This window comes from Pleurodeles waltl, chromosome 12 (genome assembly GCF_031143425.1).
Source record: "Pleurodeles waltl isolate 20211129_DDA chromosome 12, aPleWal1.hap1.20221129, whole genome shotgun sequence".
Lineage (NCBI taxonomy): Eukaryota > Metazoa > Chordata > Amphibia > Caudata > Salamandridae > Pleurodeles > Pleurodeles waltl.
The window spans coordinates 639621030-639643599 of record NC_090451.1 but is presented as its reverse complement, the minus strand read 5'-3'; the positions used below and the strand labels follow the sequence as shown (position 1 = coordinate 639643599).

Genomic DNA, 22570 nt, shown 5'->3' with positions numbered 1-22570 from the left:
ATTAAGAACAAATAGTTGGGGAAGAAAGAATAATGTCAGTTCTACCCTGCACAAAAATGGATTCAAATATCCAAAAGCCCTACACTATAGGGATTGATTATGTGTGAGGCAGAGTTGGATATCCCTACACTGCCTAGATAGGAAAAGGTCACCATGCTTCTTGCTAGAAAAAGTCTAAGGAGATCTAGGTGCGATTCGTCAGGACCTAAATTTAATCATACCTAATCCTCACAGCTGAAATCAGTATAAGTTTGTGAAACAGGAACCCTCTGCATACATTCACAGCATCTCTTTACAAAACGATCTCCGGCAAAGAACCCCCATGAGGGGCCCGCCAGACATTGCAGTGCCGGTCTGACAAGGAGCAAAGCCCGATGAAGCATGTCACCTATTGGTGAGTGAGGGCACTTGTTCCTGATTCAGGTTATTCACAGGAACCCTAGTTTGATCTCCCCTGGACTAGGATGAGAACATTATAAGTTTGATCTCTTTGGAACTGTGCATTCATTGTTTCTTGATATATAAGTGACCCTGTCCTCTGGGACATAGCCGGCAATGGAACAAAATGTGCAGGGCCACCGCGGCTCGAGGGAATTAGGGGCTCCTGCACCCAAGTCAAGAATATCATTTACTCCGCAACCAGAGACTGGTGGCACTTTCCTTCCTTGCACTTGTGCCCCTGGCATCCTTTCTATGCCACTGCCAGTCCTAGTGGCATTTTAGGGGCTCATTATAAAAAGACTAAATGAATTACTTTTACTCATCCGTTTCTGTGGTTATCTGTTAGAGGGAAACCGAGATTTCTGTAGCGAGGGCGTTTTGTAAATTAGCAAATATGTATTTCTGTTTTACGAACTTAACTCATAAAAGGCAACCGCGCTGAAATTCCTGAGCTTTTTGCTGATGCAAGGCCCATTGTAGAAGCACAAATGTTCAGCTTAACTGCCAGGTTTCCCAGGTCAGTGCATGATGTGCTGTTGTACCCCGGGTTTTTTTTTCTCTCGAATTCTGGGACTTAGTCCTGTTTTATTATGGAATGAACAAAACTACAAGCCCCATCATTCAAAGAGAGACCTGGACTGGAGAAGCACATAACGCATGGATCTGGGAAACTCGGCAGGACTGGTTCAGTCGATTAGGTGGCCTCGTTGGAGAACTTAAAGGCACAGGAGAGGTAAAGAAGGTGCAGCTTTCTGTTGGATTTAGGACATGTTGTGCTAGGTTTAAAAGTATGTTCCGCAGTGGGTACCATTTAAAGCACGCTCAGAATGGAAATGCGGGGCACGGGGTTATAAATTCCAGCAGATTAACAGCGTCAAGGGAGGATGCTGCCTATAGCTTCTTAATGAGTTTAATTGCCATTTAAACTTTTATTAATGAGGGGGAGTAGACGGTCTGTGTAAGAGAGAGTTTAAGGCCTGCCTGCTGCAGATTGTACCCCTAGAGGCCCTCCCATGTTCATCAAGCCATGCACTCTTGCAAACCACCTTGTTTGCCTGAACCTAGGGCATGCTGGGACCTTTTTTTGGACTAGTAAACCTACAGTAAGAAAACATTCAACATTCACTGATCTCCATGAGCTATATATTCATATCTCAAAGAGATTTTTTTACAGATCTCTCAAGTTTCCCAGTTCCATGCTCGAGTGGCTCGTTCAGTCCGGGAAATCATTTAAGTGTGGGGCTTGTAGTCCCGGTTTTTTAATGGATTAGACAACAAATCCCAGCATGAACAGAATGTAGAATGGACGAGGTATCTGCGGCACAGGCCTGCGTAGCTTGAGCGCACTGCATATAACCCAGATCTCTCGGCTTCCCCCTGTCAATGCACGAACTGTTTACCACACACAGAAGTAACATCGTCCCTCAGTATATAGAGTGCGCTGATGGCTCTGTGACAGAGATAAAGAACCCGTTTTTAATCAAGCGTAGCCGGTTAGTCTCCCCCTACCCTCGTTCTCTTTTTACATTTTCTGCACAAATTAATTTTCTCTACCTTCCACTTATTTTTCTAAAACAATATTGAGGTGCCTTCTTTTCTATGTACATAACCTGTTTTATGTGAGTGTTGCTCCAAACACACTGATCATTTATTTTATCTGATTTTGTTCATGAATAGTTGCAAATATGAATGTGAGAAATAACTCTGAATTTTGAGTTGCTCATCCAGGTCTTTTTTTTTCTTTGCATTTTATTATTTCTAGACCAGTTTGTCCCATCATAAGTGTAGGGCCACAAGTACCAGCATGCAAAGGAAAAACTTGGGCAGGATGAGCAACTCACACATTGACCTGGGAAACTTTAGCGGTCAGAGAACCACAGCACCCAAGTTTCCCAGGTTCATGTGTGATGTTGCTGCTTCAGTCTATATATTTTCTTTGAATTCTGGGACTTGTAGTCCTGTTCTGTAATGGGATAAACAAGACTACAAATTTCACAAGTCAAAGAAAAAACCTGGTCTGCTGCATCACAAGAGGCATAGACCTGGCAAACTCTTTGCAGGTCTGGAGAACCTTTCTAAAGTAGTACACCCAGTTTACAGCTTTTATCTCAGGAGACTAGGACTACAAGTCGAGTAGGTGTCCACCAGGATGCAACTCCTGTCTCCAGTTTTGCTTTCAGTCACTACTGTGATCTGTGTTTTTTATCTAATTGTTTTTATTCATGCAGCAAGACTACAACTCCCCGAGTACATTATGTTGTTAAATAAAAGACTACGGCAATAGTATTTCAGTCTGGTGATATAGAGTCATCTGGTAATTTTACATGAGTAGTGTGTGATAGCTTGAAGCACGACCCAGTAACTAGTTGAAAAAGCTACGAGTACATATTTACTGCTAACGTGTGGAAAATAAAGTGTACAAATGTGAACAAACAGGTGACAGGTGTCCCTTACAATGCTGTTACCTACCCCTGTGCCATGAGTGGTTTTTAGCCTGGATTGACTTCTCAGCCATCAGCTTTACGCAGACAGACATTTGTTGATGTGTTCGTGATGAATCTAGGGACTGAGGTATAGGCCACTTAAATAACTAAAAAAGGCTCTAATTGCTACATGACCTGACATCTGCCACTCAACAGATGCTATCTTCTAGCCCCAGTTTGGTAATTTCTTGCAACTGCACTTAATTCTGGGTAACTTGTAGTGGTTATGGCGAGAAAGAGATACAGTATTTCAGGGTCAGTTGTTTCTTAGAACCTTAAGATGAACCTGCCTGTTTTCCTGCCCCTGTAAAGACTAACTGCCCCCTATCATGAAAGTACCTCGAGTCAGTCCCCCTTTCCATCCAAAAGCTCTCTGCAGGCTGAGGCTTGTGGGCCCAGACATTCATGGAAAGAGCCAAAACAAGAGGAATGGAATATAGAGTGTTGTTTAGGGTTACCAAATAGTTCCAGGGCACAGGGTCCGCAGTATGCTAGGCATTGACTAACTTATTTAGAAGTCATTATCATGCCTGTCCATCTTGTTAGTTCAACTAAACAAACAGAATACAATTTCCAAAATGCACCAATCCTTCAAATGAACTTTTAGGAGTGCATTCAAAGTACACAGGTGCCGCGAAGCCATCTGCTAAACCTACACTGGCTAAAATGCCAGGCTGTGTGCTCCGAAGCATGCGCGCCATCTGTTGGGCACTCTCAAGAGGGGGTATGGCAGAAGACAGGTAGTTCTCCGCTGCCCGTAGACCAGCAAGGACAGAGAGAGTTTTAGCGACTGAACGTAGACAGTTTGCATATTCTAAAATGGATAGTTGATATATTTCCTGACTGGAGCTGGAAATGACATTTTCCGGAAGATAACTGAGCGTCAAAACAACGTCATTATTTCGAGAGGTATCAACCAGCCCCATGTCATGGAGGGCCTTCCAGCCAGTCCCGGTTTGTTAGCCAGCTTGGCATGGCGGGGCCAGTAAAACCAATACTAATAAAGGAAATAGTGAAAGTGCATGCGTATCACAGTTGGGTGGACTTCATCAAAAGTACATAGTGTATGATATTCTGTGTGTTATGATTTTGCATATAATGAAACATAGTAAGTCGTACTGTGGCATGATTTGTTATGTTGTCGGATGGCGTGTTATGTTGTGAGGTGGCAAGAGTTGTGTATGGTACTGAATACTATATTGTATAATGTAATGGTTTGTTGTGACATAGCATGCTGTTGTGGCGTAGGATGTTATGGCCCATGATGTTATGTGCTAAGTTGTTGCATATCATGTTATGCTGTCATGACTTGGTCTGTCACAGTATGTCAGAGCAGAATATGCTTTGTTGTGGAATTTTATTTTGGTGCAGCAAGGCTACATGGATATGTGATATTTGAAGATGTTGCATAATATGCTATAGCATGTTATAGTATGCTGTTGTGTGCATGTTGTATTGCTGTCTGACATCTTATGTTGTGGCATGGGATGTTAAATTGTTTATGAAATGCTATGTGGTGGTGTAGTTACGTTGTGGCATGGGATGTTATGTTGTTTATGAAATGCTATGTGGCGGTGGTGGTGTAATCATGTTGCGGCATGGGATGTTGTTGTTTATGAAATGCTATGTGGTGGTGCTGTTATGTTGTGGCGAGAGATATTATGTTGTTTATAAGAAGCTTTGTGGTGTTTGTTGTGGTGTTTGTTGTGGCATGGCATATGGTGTAATGGCGTGGAATGTTATGTTGTGGCATGGGATGCTTAGGAGATACTATTTGGTGGTGTGGTGGTCTAGTTATGTTGTGGCATGGGATGTTTTGTTTATGAAATGCTATGTGGTGGTGTAGTTATGTTGTGGCATGGGATGTTTATGAGATGCTATGTGGTAGTGTACTTGTGTTGCAGCATGGGATGTTATGTTGTTTATGAAATGCTATGTGGCAGTGGTGTAGTCATGTTGCAGCATGGGATGTTCTTTATTAAATGCTTTGTGGTGGTGCAGTTATGTTGTGGCAAGATATATGTTGTTTATAAGAAGCTATGTGGTGTTTGTTATGTTGTGGCATGGCATATGATGTAATGGCATGGAATGTTATGTTGTGGCATGGGATGCTTAGGAGATACTATTTGGTGGTGTGGTGGTCTAGTTATGTTGTGGCATGGGATGTTTTGTTTATGAAATGCTATGTGGTGGTGTAGTTATGTTGTGGCATGGGATGTTTATGAGATGCTATGTGGTAGTGTACTTGTGTTGCAGCATGGGATGTTATGTTGTTTATGAAATGCTATGTGGCAGTGGTGTAGTCATGTGGCATGGGATGTTTATGAGATGCTATGTGGTGGTGTACTTATGTTGCAGCATGGGATATTATGTTGTTTATGAAATGCTATATGGTGGTGGTGTAGTCTTGTCGCGGCATGGGATGTTATTGTTTATTAAATGCTATGTGGTGGTGCAGTTATGTTGTGGCAAGAGATTTGTTGTTTATAAGAAGCTATGTGGCGTTTGTTATGTTGTGGCATGGCATGTGGTGTTATGGCGTGGAATGTTATGTTGTGGCATGATGTTTTAGGTTCCAGTATGCAGTGTTGTGTTTTGCTGTGGGCCTTCAGTATGCACTCATGTTGCGTGGAGTTCCATCGCCCATGCAGCCTCAAGGTTGTAGCTGTAGCCCCCTCCCCCAGCTCTCTTCTGCTTCCCAGAAGGCCCGCTTAGTTATGCAGAGGCAAAAGAGGGACATAATGAGATCAATTATGTCGTCCACTGACACCAGCAGGCAAAGGAGCTTCCGCAACCTCAATTGTGCTGAGAAGAGCAGCTTCAATGCACAGGCCAGATTGTCATCACAGTATATAGGACTCGATTACGTATCCTAGGACTAGAAACAATTGGGTGAAAAGTTAGGGCAACTGCAGTAAAGGCTGGTTCCTGCACCAACGAGGTAGGTGCGCTGGAAAAAGCAGTTTGTAAGATGTTTGTAGAGCTAGAAGGGGAGGTTTAAAATGGAGATCGAGGGAGATTTAAGGGAGAGCTAGCAATTGATGTCTTAGGAAATCTGTGAAACATGAAGTGTTGATTGTGAAGGAGAACCAAGGAACTAAACAGAGGTTTAAAGGATATCATGGAGAAGGGAGAATACCTTTTAAAAAAGATCTGGGGAGATTTCAAGTTAAGCTAAGAAAAGGAAAGGGTTGCGGTACCATGAAGGAGTGGTTTTGCAATGGACCTGGGAATATGAGGGAGATGGTTACATTGGCTCTGTAGAGATGAGAGGGGTATAATGATAACTGGGAGCAGAGGGATAAATGAAGCGATCTAGGAGCAGCAAGGAGGTTTGTAAAAGAGATCGGGGAGCTGTTAACGGAGATCTGAGGGGCAAGAGTGTAAGGAGAGCTGGAAGGAGAGTTTACATAAAGTATCTCAGGCATGGACATCTGGAAAATAGGAGGATGAAGGAAGTCTGGAACAGGGCGATGAGATTTTATAGGATATCAGGTGGAGCAGAAAGGATAGTTTAATGGGAATTTAAGGATCAGGAAGGCCAGGTTTAAATGAGGGATCATCTTTGTGGTAGGTTTAATGGAGATCTGGGGCGACAAGAAGAGATGTATAGGATATTTAGGACAGGGGTAGAGATTTGCAGGAGATGATGGGAGCAGGAATCAGGGGGTTATATGTTAGGAGATTTGAGAAGCTGGAAGATTTTCAAAGCAGGCTTTCACTCCAAGGCAGACTGCTCTCAAAGATGTACAACAATTACAGCCAATCTAGAGTAGCCCAAATTCTCTTTTGGTGGCTTTCAGCTACAACCCTATTTTGGTAGACAAAGGCTTCTACCTCTGTTCTGCTGGGGCGGCCCTGCCACTGTTTTATTCTCTGGCAGGCCTGCTTCTCTTTTGTTGGAGGTAGCCTTAACTCTGTTTTCGTGCTTTGCTTCATGATAGCTTTGCCTACATTTTCAGTCTCTTTTCCTGGACGGCACGTATACTTCTTTGCTGGAACCCAGACCTATCTCTCTTAGGCTGGATATCAGTCCTGCCTTCCCCTTTCTGTAGGGAAAGCCCTTCATGTTCATTGCTGATGGCAGCTGTCCTTCTCTTACCCCAGGAAAGCCCTTCTCCCCTTTCCTGATGGCAGCTCTACCTCTCCGGCTCTCTCCTCATTTCTTCATGACCTCTACCCTCTGCGTGCCTGCCATCCCGTTGCTGTCAGGCAGGCACATGTCTGTCCCCGTGCCCAGACGCTCCATCACCCACAGGGGGCTGCCAGCCTTGGCACAGTGCCATGCTTGGAAACACACTCCCGCCTCCCTGCGGTCACCCTTCAAAGGCTTGGCTGGTCTGCCATTGAGCTGTGCTTGCTGCCAGCCCCTTCCAGCCCATGTGGCAGAGCCCCTCGGCCTCTCACTGCTGGGTGGTCTTCGGTGATGGCGGACACTTTCTAAAACGAAAAAAATATCAATGTGTTCACCTTCAGCACTAGTGTGCTAAGATCCTGCTTCTCGGAGGGAACATGAAGCTGGCTGTTTAGCATCTTAAAATCTCTCACAATTAGACACCACACTGTCCAATGCAAAGTATACCTGATAATGCCCCACTCTTGTAATTTACACTGAACCCTCGTATAAAGCCGGCAAAAAGGGGGCTTACTTATCACCTCAAAACATAGAACTGCTTGTTACAAACTTTGTTGCACTTATGCCTACCATGCAGGACCGTCTGTGTCTACTTTGGCAAGGGTCGTATATTAGTACGTATCTTTAGGATACATGAAATGTGGAGATGTGACGTCACACACCAGGGGTGCTCATGGTGCCCTCTGATTTAGTCACGCACGGAACAGCTTCATCTGACCAGGTGTTGGCAGCGGTCGCCAAATCTTGGCTATATGTTCACACATTCGCAGTGTGAATGGTGGGGTGATTCAGGATAAGGGAGAGACACCCGATGAACAGGAAGAAGAGGGGTGAGCAGATGGTGAAGGCCTGGGCGCAGACAAGCAGGGTGAAACACAGATTCCGAACCTGCCCAACCATGCCCAAAGGTGCCCTTTAGGACTTAAGGTGAGAATAAAATGGGGACCTACAGTGTAGATGTGCTTCTGGCATGCCTAGTCTTGACGGGGGTGGGGATGTTGGGGGAGGTTGTAAGGTCTGGGGAGATAGAAAGCCAGGGGGAGGTTTCGCCATGGCAGAGAGGCTCTCCTGGTCAATCCCCAGAAGGTATAAATGCCTGTGCATAGTTGACTGAAACCATAATGCTGTCGAGGGGTCAGGCAGACGGGGAGTGGAGCAAGCGAGGGTCTCGCGCCCCAGACCTCGCTATCTGTCTAAAGACAAAGATTGGGGAGACCCCCCATCTGGACACCGAGCCCCGCGATTTCACAAGAGGCCGTCCACCACCCAAGGCCAAATCCAAGCTGTCCGTAGTCGGGATCGTCCCTCCTGGGTGTGTGGGGGTGACCTCGCCCACAGAGGGCCAGACTGAAGACAATAGGGTCGGGAGAGCCCCGTATCCAGCGTGAGTGACGGGGAGTCATGGGAAACTCACCTCTGACTCATCATGCATGCGTCAGGCGGGCCAGATGGAGACCCGGGGTCCTCCCGTAAGGTGCCCCCCCCCCCCCCCCAATTCAGGAGGCCTCCATTGTGGCTGGATGGCTTCACAATGGCCGCCGGTGACCCTGCGTGACCTGCGCCATTGTCCGTCTCCTCGGGCCGGGCCCCAGTGCCTATTGTTCCGACCTATGGGGTTCTAGGATGTGCTTTCTGGCCTCTCACTCTCTGTAAGAAAGACATCAATCAAGACATCAGCGAACCAACTTCCTCCCCCTCTCCCCGCTGCCCCATTGTCACTGGCAGAGTTAACTTCGCAAGTGTCCCTCCCGCCTGCCACCCCCTCGGTCTGAATTTACTAGCGCACACAATCCTTGTCATTAGATGGACGGGTCTGGGGGGAGGCTGTGGGTCTGAGGAACATTACACTAATGGCCCCCAAATGAGATTAAAGCTGGGGAGCTACCCCTGGCCCGGGCGCACTTCCCTAGCACTAATGCCCCTGTGTTCCTGCCCCTAGAAAGATATATTTTGTGCTCAGTGCGCACACCAGGCGTAAGACAAACATTTGATAAGCTCCAAATACATGCTGTGTGCCTTCACTCCCTAAACTACACTCAATACACATACATAGGGGTAGATTTACTAAGTGTTTGCACAATGCAGCATAACAACTAGCGTTGATGCGCTTTGCTGTGTGAAAAGGAGAGAGCAGAACTCCACCATATCTACTCAGACGTAACTACGGTGATCTCTGCTCCTGCACTGTCGCACTTTAGGGAGCCTTGAGCCAATGCACACGCACCCTTGCACCATAGTTCAAGGGTGGGTGCATTCTGTCAAGTATAGGGTTTGTACTGAAAGGGTACCATTCCAGTACAAAAACTATGCTTTAGTACTTGTTCCACTTTGCACATGCTTTGTTCAAAGGTGGAACAATGTGGAGGCTTTTAAAACCTGCTTGACTCTTATGCCTGCTTTGAGGAAGGGTGCTTTTTTGGTGGAAATCCCCATCTATAAATGTTAGTAGATAGGGATGTGCACCAGAAACCATGGGTGATTGCCTGGGAATGCCCATGTACTACACACATATGGTATACTCCATTTGACAGAAAGTAGCACATAGCACTACTTTGCAACAATTAAGGCATCATTCTAACACAAATCATGATTTGCGGAGGAAGGTAAATTCCCTCCCGAAAACTTTGCACTGGATCTGCATCACTTTTGTGAAGCAAACCTACTGCAAAGTGTTAGTAAATGTACGTTAACATACCACTGAATGTGCAAACTACATGTTTCATACATACATTGCTCACTATAAACACTTAAAGAATAATGCACACCCCAAATTTTGGGGATGCACATTGTTGATATTTTGCACACAATACATTGTTTTGAACATCCATTCTGTTTGTTTGATATACGCATTACACATTCCATATCCAGAACACACAAAGGCAATTTGTAGATCACACTCACAGCCTTTGTACTCATGAGTTACGCATTGTAGGTTTGGTAGCACCACATATTGGCTTTTGGTGGCATCAGACCATTAATGAACAGTTAATGATTCTATTTAACCACAGTGGGTACGTCTAGTTGGCAGGTCGCCCCACGTCATAGGGAGACCATTGTTTCAGCCCTCAGGTTTACCTTCAATTATTTCAATGTAAGCACAATGTGCTGCAGACCTGGAGCTATCTGAAGGCCCCAGGTGTGGGAGGAGGAATGTAGGGTAACTTACTGTCCCTCCTAATGAGAACTTTCCTTGAGCTTAGCCATAAGGCATAAAGTTATGTCATCCTCAGTGAGGGATACATGTAGAGGGTTCCACATTCATATTCCTTGTTTCATATTCCCTCTTCTTTGATTCATGTACAGTGACGACATAAAGGTGCTTCCACTCATAGGGTGCTGATTTCTGACTGAGGTTTGGCGAGATACCAGTGTGTGCATGTAACCAGGCTGCAATAAGCACTAAGTTTGACATTCCATGCGGCTGTAGGAGGAGAGGCAATAGAGACTTTGTTTGGATGGCTGCATCTACAGCTTACAACTAGTTGCACTACACTATTTAATACATGATGGTCTACCACAATGCTGGTTTCTGATATCGACCTACAAGAATATCACCTCCAAAACAAAAAGTCTATGATTTATTTCCCTTTATTCACAGTGCTGAAATATTTTGCAATATATTTCCCTTCCCTAAACAAAAGAAAGTTCAAGTATTTTGTCTTTCTTCAGTGCAGGGTTACAAAATGAAAACTATTTCACGATGGCAATCTTGCTCTTAGACCATTAGTCAACCTTGATGCAAGCATCTACCAATGAATCCACCCCAGTGTGTGAAAATAAACATTGTAAATGCAGAACACTGTTGGCAAAACCTTTTCACTAGCCCACTTTGCACTTTTTCCTTCTTTATATGTGTCTTGTACTCCATAATGTACCACAAAAGAAGCGCTCATTGAAGACATGTCTTTAATTTTCTTACTATGTGCTTGGATTTAAAATGTTTTATAATAATACACAATTGCATAAAACACGTTTTAAGTTTTAAGTATTAGCACATTATTCCCAACTGAAGCACACATTTCCCAAAACACTGACGGACGTAGCTGCAATCTCAGGTAAACAGTGAATACTAAACAAAGATTGTTAAAATCATTCTAAAGAGTTCTACAATCAATTAATAAATCATGTATTATAAAAAATACATAACAAGTAAGCGTATAATATTGTCCTCTATTCACACCTAGGGGTTCAGGCCTTCTGTCATATGGTTTGTAATTGTCAGTAGAATCTCTCAATGACAATATTGGTTCATATTACACAGTTATCTAATATATATATATATATATATATACACACACAATCTTTCTCCCTCAAGGTAGATGTGGAGTTAAGTATAGTAAATCTGTGATTACCTGTATTGGTTATTTTTGTATTCAATATTCTGACATAGAAACTCAATATTTTATTCAGACAAAGCCAATCCCTAGTGAGAATTCCTTTTAGCCAATGCTTTATAGTTGATGCAGGTGCTGGCCTACGCATGGATCTGCATATGCTGAACTACTACTATGAAAATTGCAGTTGGTACCAGTTACATCTTGGACCTGATTAGTGGTGCCTACATGTTTTGATTGATTTTAGTTTGTATTTGTAAGTGTCATTTCCCAGGCTTTGTCAGTTAGGCCTACTTAGTTCAGTGCATATAAAAGATTAGTGTATGCAAATACGTTTGCAACTTCTAAACAGCAGTTTTCAAAATGATTCACTTTTCTATTTTTATTAATGGGAATAAATAGATGTGAAATGTTTTTTTTTTATATTCACCAATGGCGTTTGTTTGCCTATTTGAATGTCAAAGGACCAGTGCAGATCTGTTTAGATCTCCAGGCTCTGAACAAATGGGCCAGAAGCCATTGACATGTATGGCAGAAGGCCATGAGTGGGGAAGCGGGGCATGGTTTCCTTAGTACAGAGGAAATGGTCCTTCCATAACTGCCATAGTTCTCGCCCTGTCACAACTCAATATGAATCTCAGTATTCAGAGTAGGTGCCTGGGACTGTTATAAACTTTGGAGATTTACCAGCTCTGCTGGAAAGAGCAATAAACATGTTATGCTGCAAGAAAGCCAGGATATTTAATAATAGGAGAGCCTGGGGTCTGTGACAGAACAGTAGGGCTGGACGAAATCACAACCTCCGCCTGGCTATATGACGCCCCGAACCAACCACAATAGGATAGACTGGGCCTTGCTACACGTAACCAACCACAATAAAAGAGACTGGGCCACTGAAAGAATAATAGGACTGCTGGACTGTCAAGACCCGCCTGACCAGGTGACACCCCTAGCCAATGCACAACAGGACAGGCTGGAACTCTGAAAGAACAGTAGAGCTTCTTGAACGTCAAACCTTTCCTGACCATGAGACACCTGCACACAGTCCTACCAGCCTTTGAGAGAAATCTCTCCTTTTTGCAATTGAACTGTCCGCCTCTGCCTAAGGCCATACTTTTGCGTTCACGGGGGCAGCCTCAAAAGAGATTAGTGCTGGATGAGGGAACTCTTCAGTGGGCAGTAAAGTCGTCCATTGAAAGAAACAAAAACTGTTCTCCCTCCTCTCTGGTCTCCTGAGTGGTTGCAAATTCCTGCCGATTTTCCGCCTGTGTCAGACCATGTCTAGCTCATGTTATGTCTTTTTGAGGACAAGCAGCAAGATGTCTTGTGGAAGGGACGGGGAGCCAGGCGGCACAAGAAATGGTGGCACCCCACTATCTCTTTCACTTTGTTAGTGTCAAGCGCATTGGTCCTCTACTGTGTACAACATAAATTCTGCAAACACATTTAGCAGTGAGCCGTGGTAGATTTGATTTAGGGTAATTGAGCAGGAGTGTGGGTTTTGGTAAACAAAGTTAGGATTGAGCTGAATGAAGAAAACTTGCCATCTCATTGTGGCTTCTAGATTTATAGGTGGCAAATGAAAAGGACATTATTTGATACCTTCTATAATAGCTATCTAATGCACAGCATGGTGTTCCTTTCGTTTGCACAGGGCTGTTAGCCATATGGAACTAACTTTCTCTATTTTTTTTTTACCCCTAAAGGGCTAAGCCAGACTTCAGAGTTGGCCTTCATTGTGGAGCCCGCCGATGTCATTGCTGTGAGAGATCGCCCACTGATCCTGAACTGCCAGCTGGAGGGAGAGTCCCCCATCAGCATCGGCTGGCACAAGAACGGGGTCCCGCTGCGGAGCGATGCACACACTACCATCCTTGCCAACGGCTCGCTGCGGATCGAGAGTTTTCACAAGAGGCGTGGTCCCAACAACGAGACTGACGTTGGGGAGTACAGCTGTACAGCCCAAAACCGCTACGGCCTTCTGGTCAGCCGGAAGGCCAAGGTGCAGTTAGCATGTAAGTTGTTAGAGAGTATGTGGTAGACTGAAGGCATGGAATCACAGTTCTTTGAGGTAGGCTCTACTGCTTACATGCTGTCAGTCATGATACTGGAGGTCCATTGAGAGAGGCACCTCATCTCATCTTCGAGGATGCAAGCATCACAGTGGGTTAATCATCTCACTACAGTCATTACAGAACACTGTCTCCACTATTCATTTTTCACCTACAAATCATTGACTTCAGGGGCGTAGGCCTAATTTGCTCAATGGAAGCAAAACCAGCTTACAACATCCAGCAGAATGCATTAGGATAGCACCCCAAAGTCCAGGACTGGAAACAGTGTCTGTAATGACATGCACACTCTTTCTCAGGGAGCATTAAAGCACGTGAGGAGCAATAATCCATCTGCAGTACCGGATTATGCTTTTTCAATTACATTTTTCTTAGGTCTGGCAATAGGCAAGCCCTTTTTATTTTTCATACATACATATATATATATATATATATACACACACACTTACTTTTAGGGCGCTCTCTTCATCCATTGGGCTGTTGTGTCATATTTTGCCCCCACTATACATACAGCTGGTTTCACAATTAAGGATGCCATGCTGCTCTTCCACAAAGAGCTCATCCACACATGTTTTAAGATCAAAAAATAAATTTCATTTTAGACCATGTTTATTTTTTTATGTTGGTGGGGGCCCAACATATCCGGCAATAATAAAGTTGTACCAAAACATGCAAAAATAAAAAAAGCGTTGGCAAAGACAAAAGGCTGACACTCAACTCCAGATCTAGTAGCTTTTCCAAGGCTTGTTTCTTTTAACTACCTGACACAGTAGCTTTGTTTACATTTGTGCTTTCTGTTTTATGTTCAAAAGAAAAATGGATTAGCAAACCCAGGAGGTCTGGCCTTGGCAAGTTAATGCTACGGTTCAATGTACTTTTACTTCATATATCAATATATGCCACAAACAAAAGAAGAAAAAAATGCTGCTGCTTAAACCTGGTGGCCCTGTGCTTTCAATGAAAAAATAGTAAAATCCTTACATTTTCTATTTGAAAATTACACATCACACTGGGACATTTAGTTTGAAAATGCTTTCAAGGTAATTGTGAAGCTTTGGGACCTAGCTCCAAGTCTACTTCTTGAAATCAAGAGAGTAGCAAGGGAAGTTACCAGTGTTATTTCCCAGTAACTATGGTCTGTCGTGTCACTCTTCATGGCCAAAAGCCACAGTAGATCTCCACGATTTAGCTCCAAATAGAGGCTGAACTTTTGATTCCCAGACCCTGAAGGACAGCATCCTTCTGGAAATGTTCCACTTTATAGAGAGCTCGCTGTGCATAGAATTGTCTCTTACAGTGTTACTTTAAAGAATATTAGTATAGCTCAGTGTTGATCAGTTGTTAGGTCTCTTGGCACTTTGTACTTTTTGTCAAATAGCAATGATTTGAAACTGTTGTGTGCTCTCTGCAGCCTATCTAAGGAGTGGGGGTGCAACGCACTGAGCCATCAAACCAACTAGAGGGCTAAGGAGATGTGTGGATGGTCCTTGTTTGTCCTGGCTGCCCCCCACCTCACCCCGAAGGTAGGGTTACCTCCACTGACCTCTTCCTAATGAAAGCCATTTGCACAGGGACACTGGCCTGAATTATAGCCGTTCATGTGGCCATAAAGAAGACCAGGCAGGAGAGTGGAGAAAAGGACAGGGTTGAGGGGAAGGCCGCATTTCAATGAGAATGGGGTGGCAGAGGCTCAGGAGGCGGGCGCCTAGGAATGAAATTTATACTCCAAGCTGTTGGAAGAACAACAGGACAGGCCTGCTCACTCCCCAACGCTAGGAAGAGTTAGAGCCCTTTATAATTCAATCCGGGTGTAGGCAGACATCAGTGTCAGATCATCCTCTTCGAAAGAGGCATCATAAAAAGGGTCCATGGGGATATTGGGAGGCCAGAGCCCGTAAATGGTCAGTGGATCTGCGGCAATGTCCACTACTTGATATTCAGCATATGATACAACATACTCTGACCAGTTGTTCTGATAACTCGAGATATCATGCTTGTTTGGCCCTGGTCCAAGGGCCTGTCAATTGTTTCAGTGATACTGGCGCTTCCAGCATCAGACCATGTCTGCCCTTGCTTCATTCCCATAGCCCCTTTCCCGTTTTTCCTCGAGTTTTCGTTCCCTAATATGCTTCCCTCCGTACCCAAAGTGTCCCTAGTTCAGTTTTTCTCCAGCATCTCTGTTTTATTTCTTTACTGCCCCCACCCCGTCGGAGCATCTAAGATTCAGGTGTCAGCGGGAGTGGGAATTGAGTCGCTTGCAATGAAAAGTTAATCCTTTACCTAAACTTTACCTTTACTGAGTCGTCGGTGTGACCAGTGACACTGTCCGGAAAGTGGACCTTGCCCCCCTTCTGTCTCTCTTCACTCCTTCCGCTCTGCTTGTGTGACCTTTCTCTTCTGGCTCCTATCAGAGAACACTCAAGCTTTCATCCTTTTGAGTTACAAATTAGTCAACTATGGAACGGAATACAATAGAACAAATCATAGTCAAAGAATATCTACAATTTCTAATTCATCATCCAATTGATTATATTAACACAAGGCCTGGGCACATTTTGTGTTACCTTGGTGTAATCTTGTGTAATTTTGGTCATTTCACGTTACAATTGTTAAGTGAAATTCCCGAAATTACACTTTTTCGCAACAATATGTAATTACACGCCATTTGTTGCACACATTTAGGGTGAGCGCATGGAAACAACGCAAATGACTAAAATGTAAGCATCTGTTTTTGTCACTTTTTATAGCTCTTGAGGACGTGTTTACGTTTATCGTGAGCGCCAAATGCGGTTTTACATTTGGTGGAATTATGTGTAATTTCTCTGACATTTCACATAATTCCACAAAAGCAAATTATGCTAATTTTGCACACCTCGAGCCCTAATTAACACTTATATGGTCAACCCATATAAGCAAGCAAGCGAGTGCCTGGCCATTTTCTGAACAGGCTCCAAGAAACCCATCTCAGTGACCGATTACAATTAAACATTGGTCTTCTTATGAATTCCTTTCTTGGACTTGTCGTTGACAATCTGCACTCATTAGCTACTCATTAAACATTTAACGACCTCTGCTTCTGTGGTTTTTTTTTTGCCGCTTTAGGGTGTCCTTTTGGGGACCACAACACACAAGGGAAAATTTGCAACGCCTTTGAAAATGCCTGCACCTCGGATTCTTGCACCCCGGCGTCGACTGCAGACATTTTAAAATCCTGCTGCCTGCACACACGCATGCCACGCCTCCTTGCCAATACAAAACCCTGTGGGCTGCTTGACTTTCCCTTTAAGGCACCCCTTTGCTGCTTTGTGCTCATAAACCGTTCAGCAGTACAAGTGGATCATCACTTCCTACATCAATTTCCAAATGTTGGCACCTCAAATAGGTTGTCCCAGTCAATGCCCATCTCACCTGTATGTGCCTGCGACTGCGTACATCCGAAGGTGGCGTAACAGCGCTTTGATACCTCCCTGGCTGCAGCAACTCATTCTATGAATGCAAAGACCATTACATGAATTAATTTATTCTGAATGTCCGCATGGACAAGACCGCTAACCTCAGAGGAAGTAAAAACAGTATTGGTCTCAGTTAGAGGGCAGACATAGAAAACAGACTTATAAGGCAGAAGTTTGACCATTACTGTCCACTGCAGGATATCCCTGGTTGGAGTCCAGCAAATTGCTATTCTGGAAAAACAAAACAGTGATGAAACCATGACTGAATTAATCGCAGCCATTGATAATTTCTGAACTCCCACCACACTCCCTCCCTAGCTTGTGAGTGAGTGTAGATATATAGCAACTGTTAATGAACACCCATTTTGGGTGTTGCTCACACATACCTGTGGCATGGCATTGGTGATTTGTTTTCAACAACTTTTCATAAGTCAGTGGCGTATTCAGCCACGCTGGCCAGTTCACAGCCACCTTAGTGAAGAGCTTAATGGCAAAGCTGCATTGGTGGAGGTGGAAGGCCTGTCTCAAAACCTCCAGCCATACTCTGAATCATGCCATAGCAAACACAAATGGCTATTGTTTTGACCTTGTATTTTTGGGTAACAATCACATAAGTAAAATGAGTAAAAACATTGTGGCATGAGTCACTCTTCGGATACAAGATCTTGTAAAGGAACTCGTCTCTTACGTCATTCCTATTTATATCTCATATCTAAGCGGTGACTGCAATACCTGTATGATGACAGAGCTTTGTTTGTCTATACCACAGTTGAAGTGTTAATAATACTCATGAATGCAGTTAGACTGCTGTGTGAGAAGACCGTCTCCATCTCTAATAACCTTTGTATTTACAATAACATATATCTTTCCCTTTTTTTTTTTTTTTTGGCTGCAGCTTTGCCAAAGTTTCTTATGCATCCGGAGTCCATGGCGGTGGAGGAGGGCGGTGTAGCACGGTTCCAGTGCCTCATCTATGGCGTGCCAGAGGCTGTTATCACCTGGGAACGGAACCGGACCGCACTGATAACAGAGGACTATAGGTGAGTGGACACTGGTGAGCCCCTATGCTCTGGAATTAGGAGATGTTTTAAGACTTTTCCAGCAACATGGGTGTGTAGGAAACAACATTAGACCCCAGTACTCGGGGTGCTCCTATTGATGCAACCTCACTCTGTGGTTGAGGTAATGATTCCTGGAACAAGGATGATCCCTAAGGATGCACTGTTAATTGGGAACGTATAGGCTACGTAGCTAGGGTACTCTTGGATGAATGTGAAGAAGCGAAAGATATGATGGGATATCTCAGGAGGAGACCAGTTGAAGACACATGAACCATGGTGCTAGGGTCCCTTACAGGGCGTGCTTGGTTGAGAGAGTGGGAATCAGGCAGCTGGTGGACTTTGCAAGAAGCAATTTTGGTTACTCTGGGTTGAGATTAAAGAGTAGAAGAGAAGGGGTGTTGCTGAAGAAGCACTACACTAAGGAGCTGCCATTGTCTCGGCAGAGGAAATTCAGGTGCGGCTTAACCTCCCCTGCAGAACTGTGAAGATGTCACTTGTGGACACACTGGCTCTATTTAGTCTAAGACCAACCATAACTTTATTGCATTTAAGATGGGGGTCAATCCAATCACTCGGGAACTCTGATACCATGACCACCGCCTTCAGCTGGCAAATATATGTACAGTAAAAAGAGACTAAAAGCCCAGCAACTACCAACATGTTTGGGTTAGGATGGACATTTAAATATCTCCATAGATTCCATACAAAGGCACGTATCATCAGGGTGATTGTCAGAGGGTTTTGGTCTACTTAAAGTGGAGCCAGGCAACCCCAGAGTCAGCAGTGAAGAATCTGCAGAGAGTAATAGGTGAAAGTCTCCTTCCTTATCTCCATGGGAGGCAGGGTGGTTTCAGGCATTCAAAGGTGGGTCTCAGAATTAGCAAACTGGTTCCACAAATACATTTTTTTATCAATTCCATCTTCTTATCCATTATTCACATTTATTGACCGGCAGCACCTTCTTTAGCTCAGTTGAGAGGTATAAAGGACATTGAAAATAAGTTTCCTAGGTGTGGGGCCACTAGGGCAGGAAGGTTGGTTTTCACTTCCAGCAGTCACCCGGTTGGGATATAGCGGGTGAACCTGCCTCTACCTTGTCAAGTGACTCATTTTTCCGTTTTTCTCGGAATACCTGAAAGGTGAAGAACCCAAGCAGTGTTAGTAGTGACACTTTAATAGATCAGAAAAGAGGCTTAAATATGTTTTTTAGATGACTCCATGTACTAGGAATACAGTCTTCCTACTGTTAGGATTTCGATTTACAACCAAATGTATATGAGGTTATGAGGTCTGTGGACTTGGAGCACATCGAATGAAACAACTGGACTAAAGTATTATATGACAGTGGTTTAGAAAAGTCAAGGCCGGGACTGGAACATTGTATCATCAGTAACACAGAATGATCTCCGAATCCCAAAGAACCTTGAGGAGCGTAAGTTTGAAAGGCGTTACAATTTGGAGTTGATGTTCATTTTAAGGAGACCCATGTTACATCATTCCAGGCGATGTTTGCCATCGTCTGGAATGATGGGATATGAAAACTGCACTCTATGTGGTTGCTAATACACAGTTTATCTGCCTAACACCTGTCTTTCCCTCCACCAGGCTAACCCTACTGCCCATCGGCATCCTACAGATCACGGGGGTCCGACGTGCTGACACAGGCCTCTACCGTTGCGTAGCTACCAACATTGCAAACACCAGATATAGTCAGGAGGCCGAGCTAGCCATCACAGGTGAGGGCTGCAGTGAAACATTCTATCATTCGTGCCACTTGTGGTACTCTGCAGTACTTAGGGTTACTTAACAAGACTGGAGCATTCAACTTTACCTTGCTTTTCTTCACGATAATCCAAACTAATCTCCTATTGTATGTTCTACTGCGCAGAACTGTGCCCTCTTCAACAATGTTCAGTATTGATCCTCACACTCCATGCTAATCTTCATTGATTCTTGGTATTGTGAAATATTCCCATGCACTCTACATACCTCTCTAGTATTCCACATACAACTGCACTTCTTTTGTGAACTACTGAATACTGCTTACTGGTCAGCGCTGTTCAACATACACTCTTGGGACTCTGTTTTTTACTACTCAGCTATAAACATTACTCTGTTCTAGGTTACACATTTCAGCATTGTTCAGCTGTGCATGACATAGCTCATTCTCAGGTAGAAGCATTACTCTGTGCTAGGTTACACATTTCAGCATTGCTTCATTGTGCATGAAATATCTCATTCTCAGCTATAACCATTACTCTGTACTAGTTTACACATTTCTGCTTTGTTGCGCTGTGCATGAATTAGCTCATTCTCAGCTAGAAGCATTACTCTGTGCTAGGTTACACATTTCAGCACTGCTCCACTGTGCATGAAATATCTCATTCTCAGCTATAAGCATTACTCTATACTAGTTTACACATTTCTGCATTGTTGCGCTGTGTGTTAAATATCTCATTCTCAGCTATAAGCATTACTCTGTACTAGTTTACAAATTTCTGCATTGTTGCGCTGTGCATGAAATATCTCATTCTCAGCTATAAGCATTACTCTGTACTAGTTTACACATTTCTGCATTGTTGCACTGTGTATGAAATATCTCATTCTCAGCTATGAGCATTATTCTGTGTGAGGTTACACATTTCAGCATTGCTCCATTGTGCATGAAATATCTCATTCTCAGCTATAAGCATTACTCTGTACTAGTTTACACATTTCTGCATTGTTGCGCTGTGCATGAAATAGCTCATTCTCAGCTATAAGCATTACTCTGTGTGAGGTTACACATTTCAGCATTGCTCCATTGTGCATGAAATATCTCATTCTCAGCTATAAGCATTACTCTGTACTAGTTTACACATTTCTGCATTGTTGCGCTGTGTATGAAATATCTCATTCTCAGCTAAAGGCACTGCTCTAGGCTAGTTTACACATTACTACATTGCTCCACTTTGCATGAAATATCTAATTCTCAGCTATAAGCATTACTCTGCGCTAGGCTACACATTACTGCATTGTTGCGCTGTGCATGAAATAGCTCATTCTCAGCTATAAGCATTACTCTGCTAGTTTACACATTTCTGCATTGTTGCGCTGTGCATGAAATAGCTCATTCTCAGCTATAAGCATTACTCTGTACTAGTTTACAAATTTCTGCATTGTTGCGCTGTGCATGAAATATCTCATTCTCAGCTATAAGAATTACTCTGTACTAGTTTACACATTTCTGCATTGTTGCGCCGAGTATGAAATATCTCATTCTCAGCTATAAGCATTACTCTGTGCGAGGTTACACATTTCAGCATTGCTCCATTGTGCATGAAATATCTCATTCTCAGCTATAAGCATTACTCTGTACTAGTTTACACATTTCTGCATTGTTGCGCTGTGTATAAAATATCTAATTCTCAGCTATAAGCATTACTCTGTGCGAGGTTACACATTTCAGCATTGCTCCATTGTGGATGAAATATCTCATACTCAGCTATAAGCATTACTCTATATTAGTTTACACATTTCTGCATTGTTGCGCTGTGTATGAAATATCTCATTCTCAGCTAAAGGCAGCTCTGTGCTAGTTTACACATTACTGCATTGCTCTGCTTTGCATGAAATATCTAATTCTCAGCTATAAGCATTATTCTGCGCTAGGCTACACACTACTGCATTGTTGCGCTGTGCATGAAATATCTCATTCTCAGCTATAAGCATTACTCTATATTAGTTTACACATTTCTGCATTGTTGCGCTGTGTGTTAAATATCTCATTCTCAGCTATAAGCATTACTCTGTACTAGTTCACAAATTTCTGCATTGTTGCACTGTGCATGAAATATCTCATTCTCAGCTATAAGCATTACCCTGCTAGTTTACACATTACTGCATTACTCTACAGTGCATGAAATAGCTCATTCTCAGCTATAAGCATTACTCTGCACTAGTTTACACATTACTGCATTGTTGCGCTGTGCATGAAATATCTCATTCTCAGCTATAAGCATTATTCTGTGCTAGGTTACGCATTACTGCATTGCTCTACACTGCATGAAATATCTAATTCTCAGCTATAAGCATTACTCTATACTAGTTTACACATTACTGCATTGTTTCGCTGTACATGCAATATTTAATTCACAGCTATAATCATTACTCTGTGCTAGTTTACACATTTCTGCATTGTTCTGCTGTGGTTTATACTATCATGAAATCTTTCCTGCATTCCTATAAATATGTTGCTAGGACATTTTAGTTCCTGCAGTTCTTCTTTGTAGTAATTAATCCTTACTATGCTGCCCTTCTTTTCTTTCCTGTACATTTAAAAAAAAAGACATTGTAAAGTAATATTTTTGATCCCACGTTCTGTTTTTTAATTTGTCGTCTTTAGTGGTACAGTGAAGTTCTCTCATTCCATTTGAAATCTGTACTTTTTCTAATATACTTCAGAATATGCAAATCTTCATTGCCCTCCAGCACCACATGTTGCACATGATTGTTTAATAACGTTGCCCATTACCTTAATACTCTGGTCTGTTCCGCACTGTTGTGCATTTTTCAGTAATATTTCTCTATATAAAACTCCACATTGGTCCATG

The 22570-nt window shown here is 43.3% G+C and overlaps 1 protein-coding gene across 3 annotated transcripts in view; it reads left to right on the top strand.

Annotated features, from left to right (window-relative positions):
* The window catches only part of LOC138268480 (immunoglobulin superfamily DCC subclass member 3-like), a 108360-nt gene that overhangs the window by 4646 nt on the left and 81144 nt on the right, over positions 1–22570 (top strand). For all 3 annotated transcript variants that reach the window (XM_069218186.1, XM_069218185.1, XM_069218187.1), the window contains exons 2-4: positions 13100–13408; positions 17813–17957; positions 19584–19714. In XM_069218186.1, coding sequence (XP_069074287.1) covers positions 13100–13408; positions 17813–17957; positions 19584–19714 — 585 coding nt within the window. The remainder of the gene's footprint in view (positions 1–13099; positions 13409–17812; positions 17958–19583; positions 19715–22570) is intronic.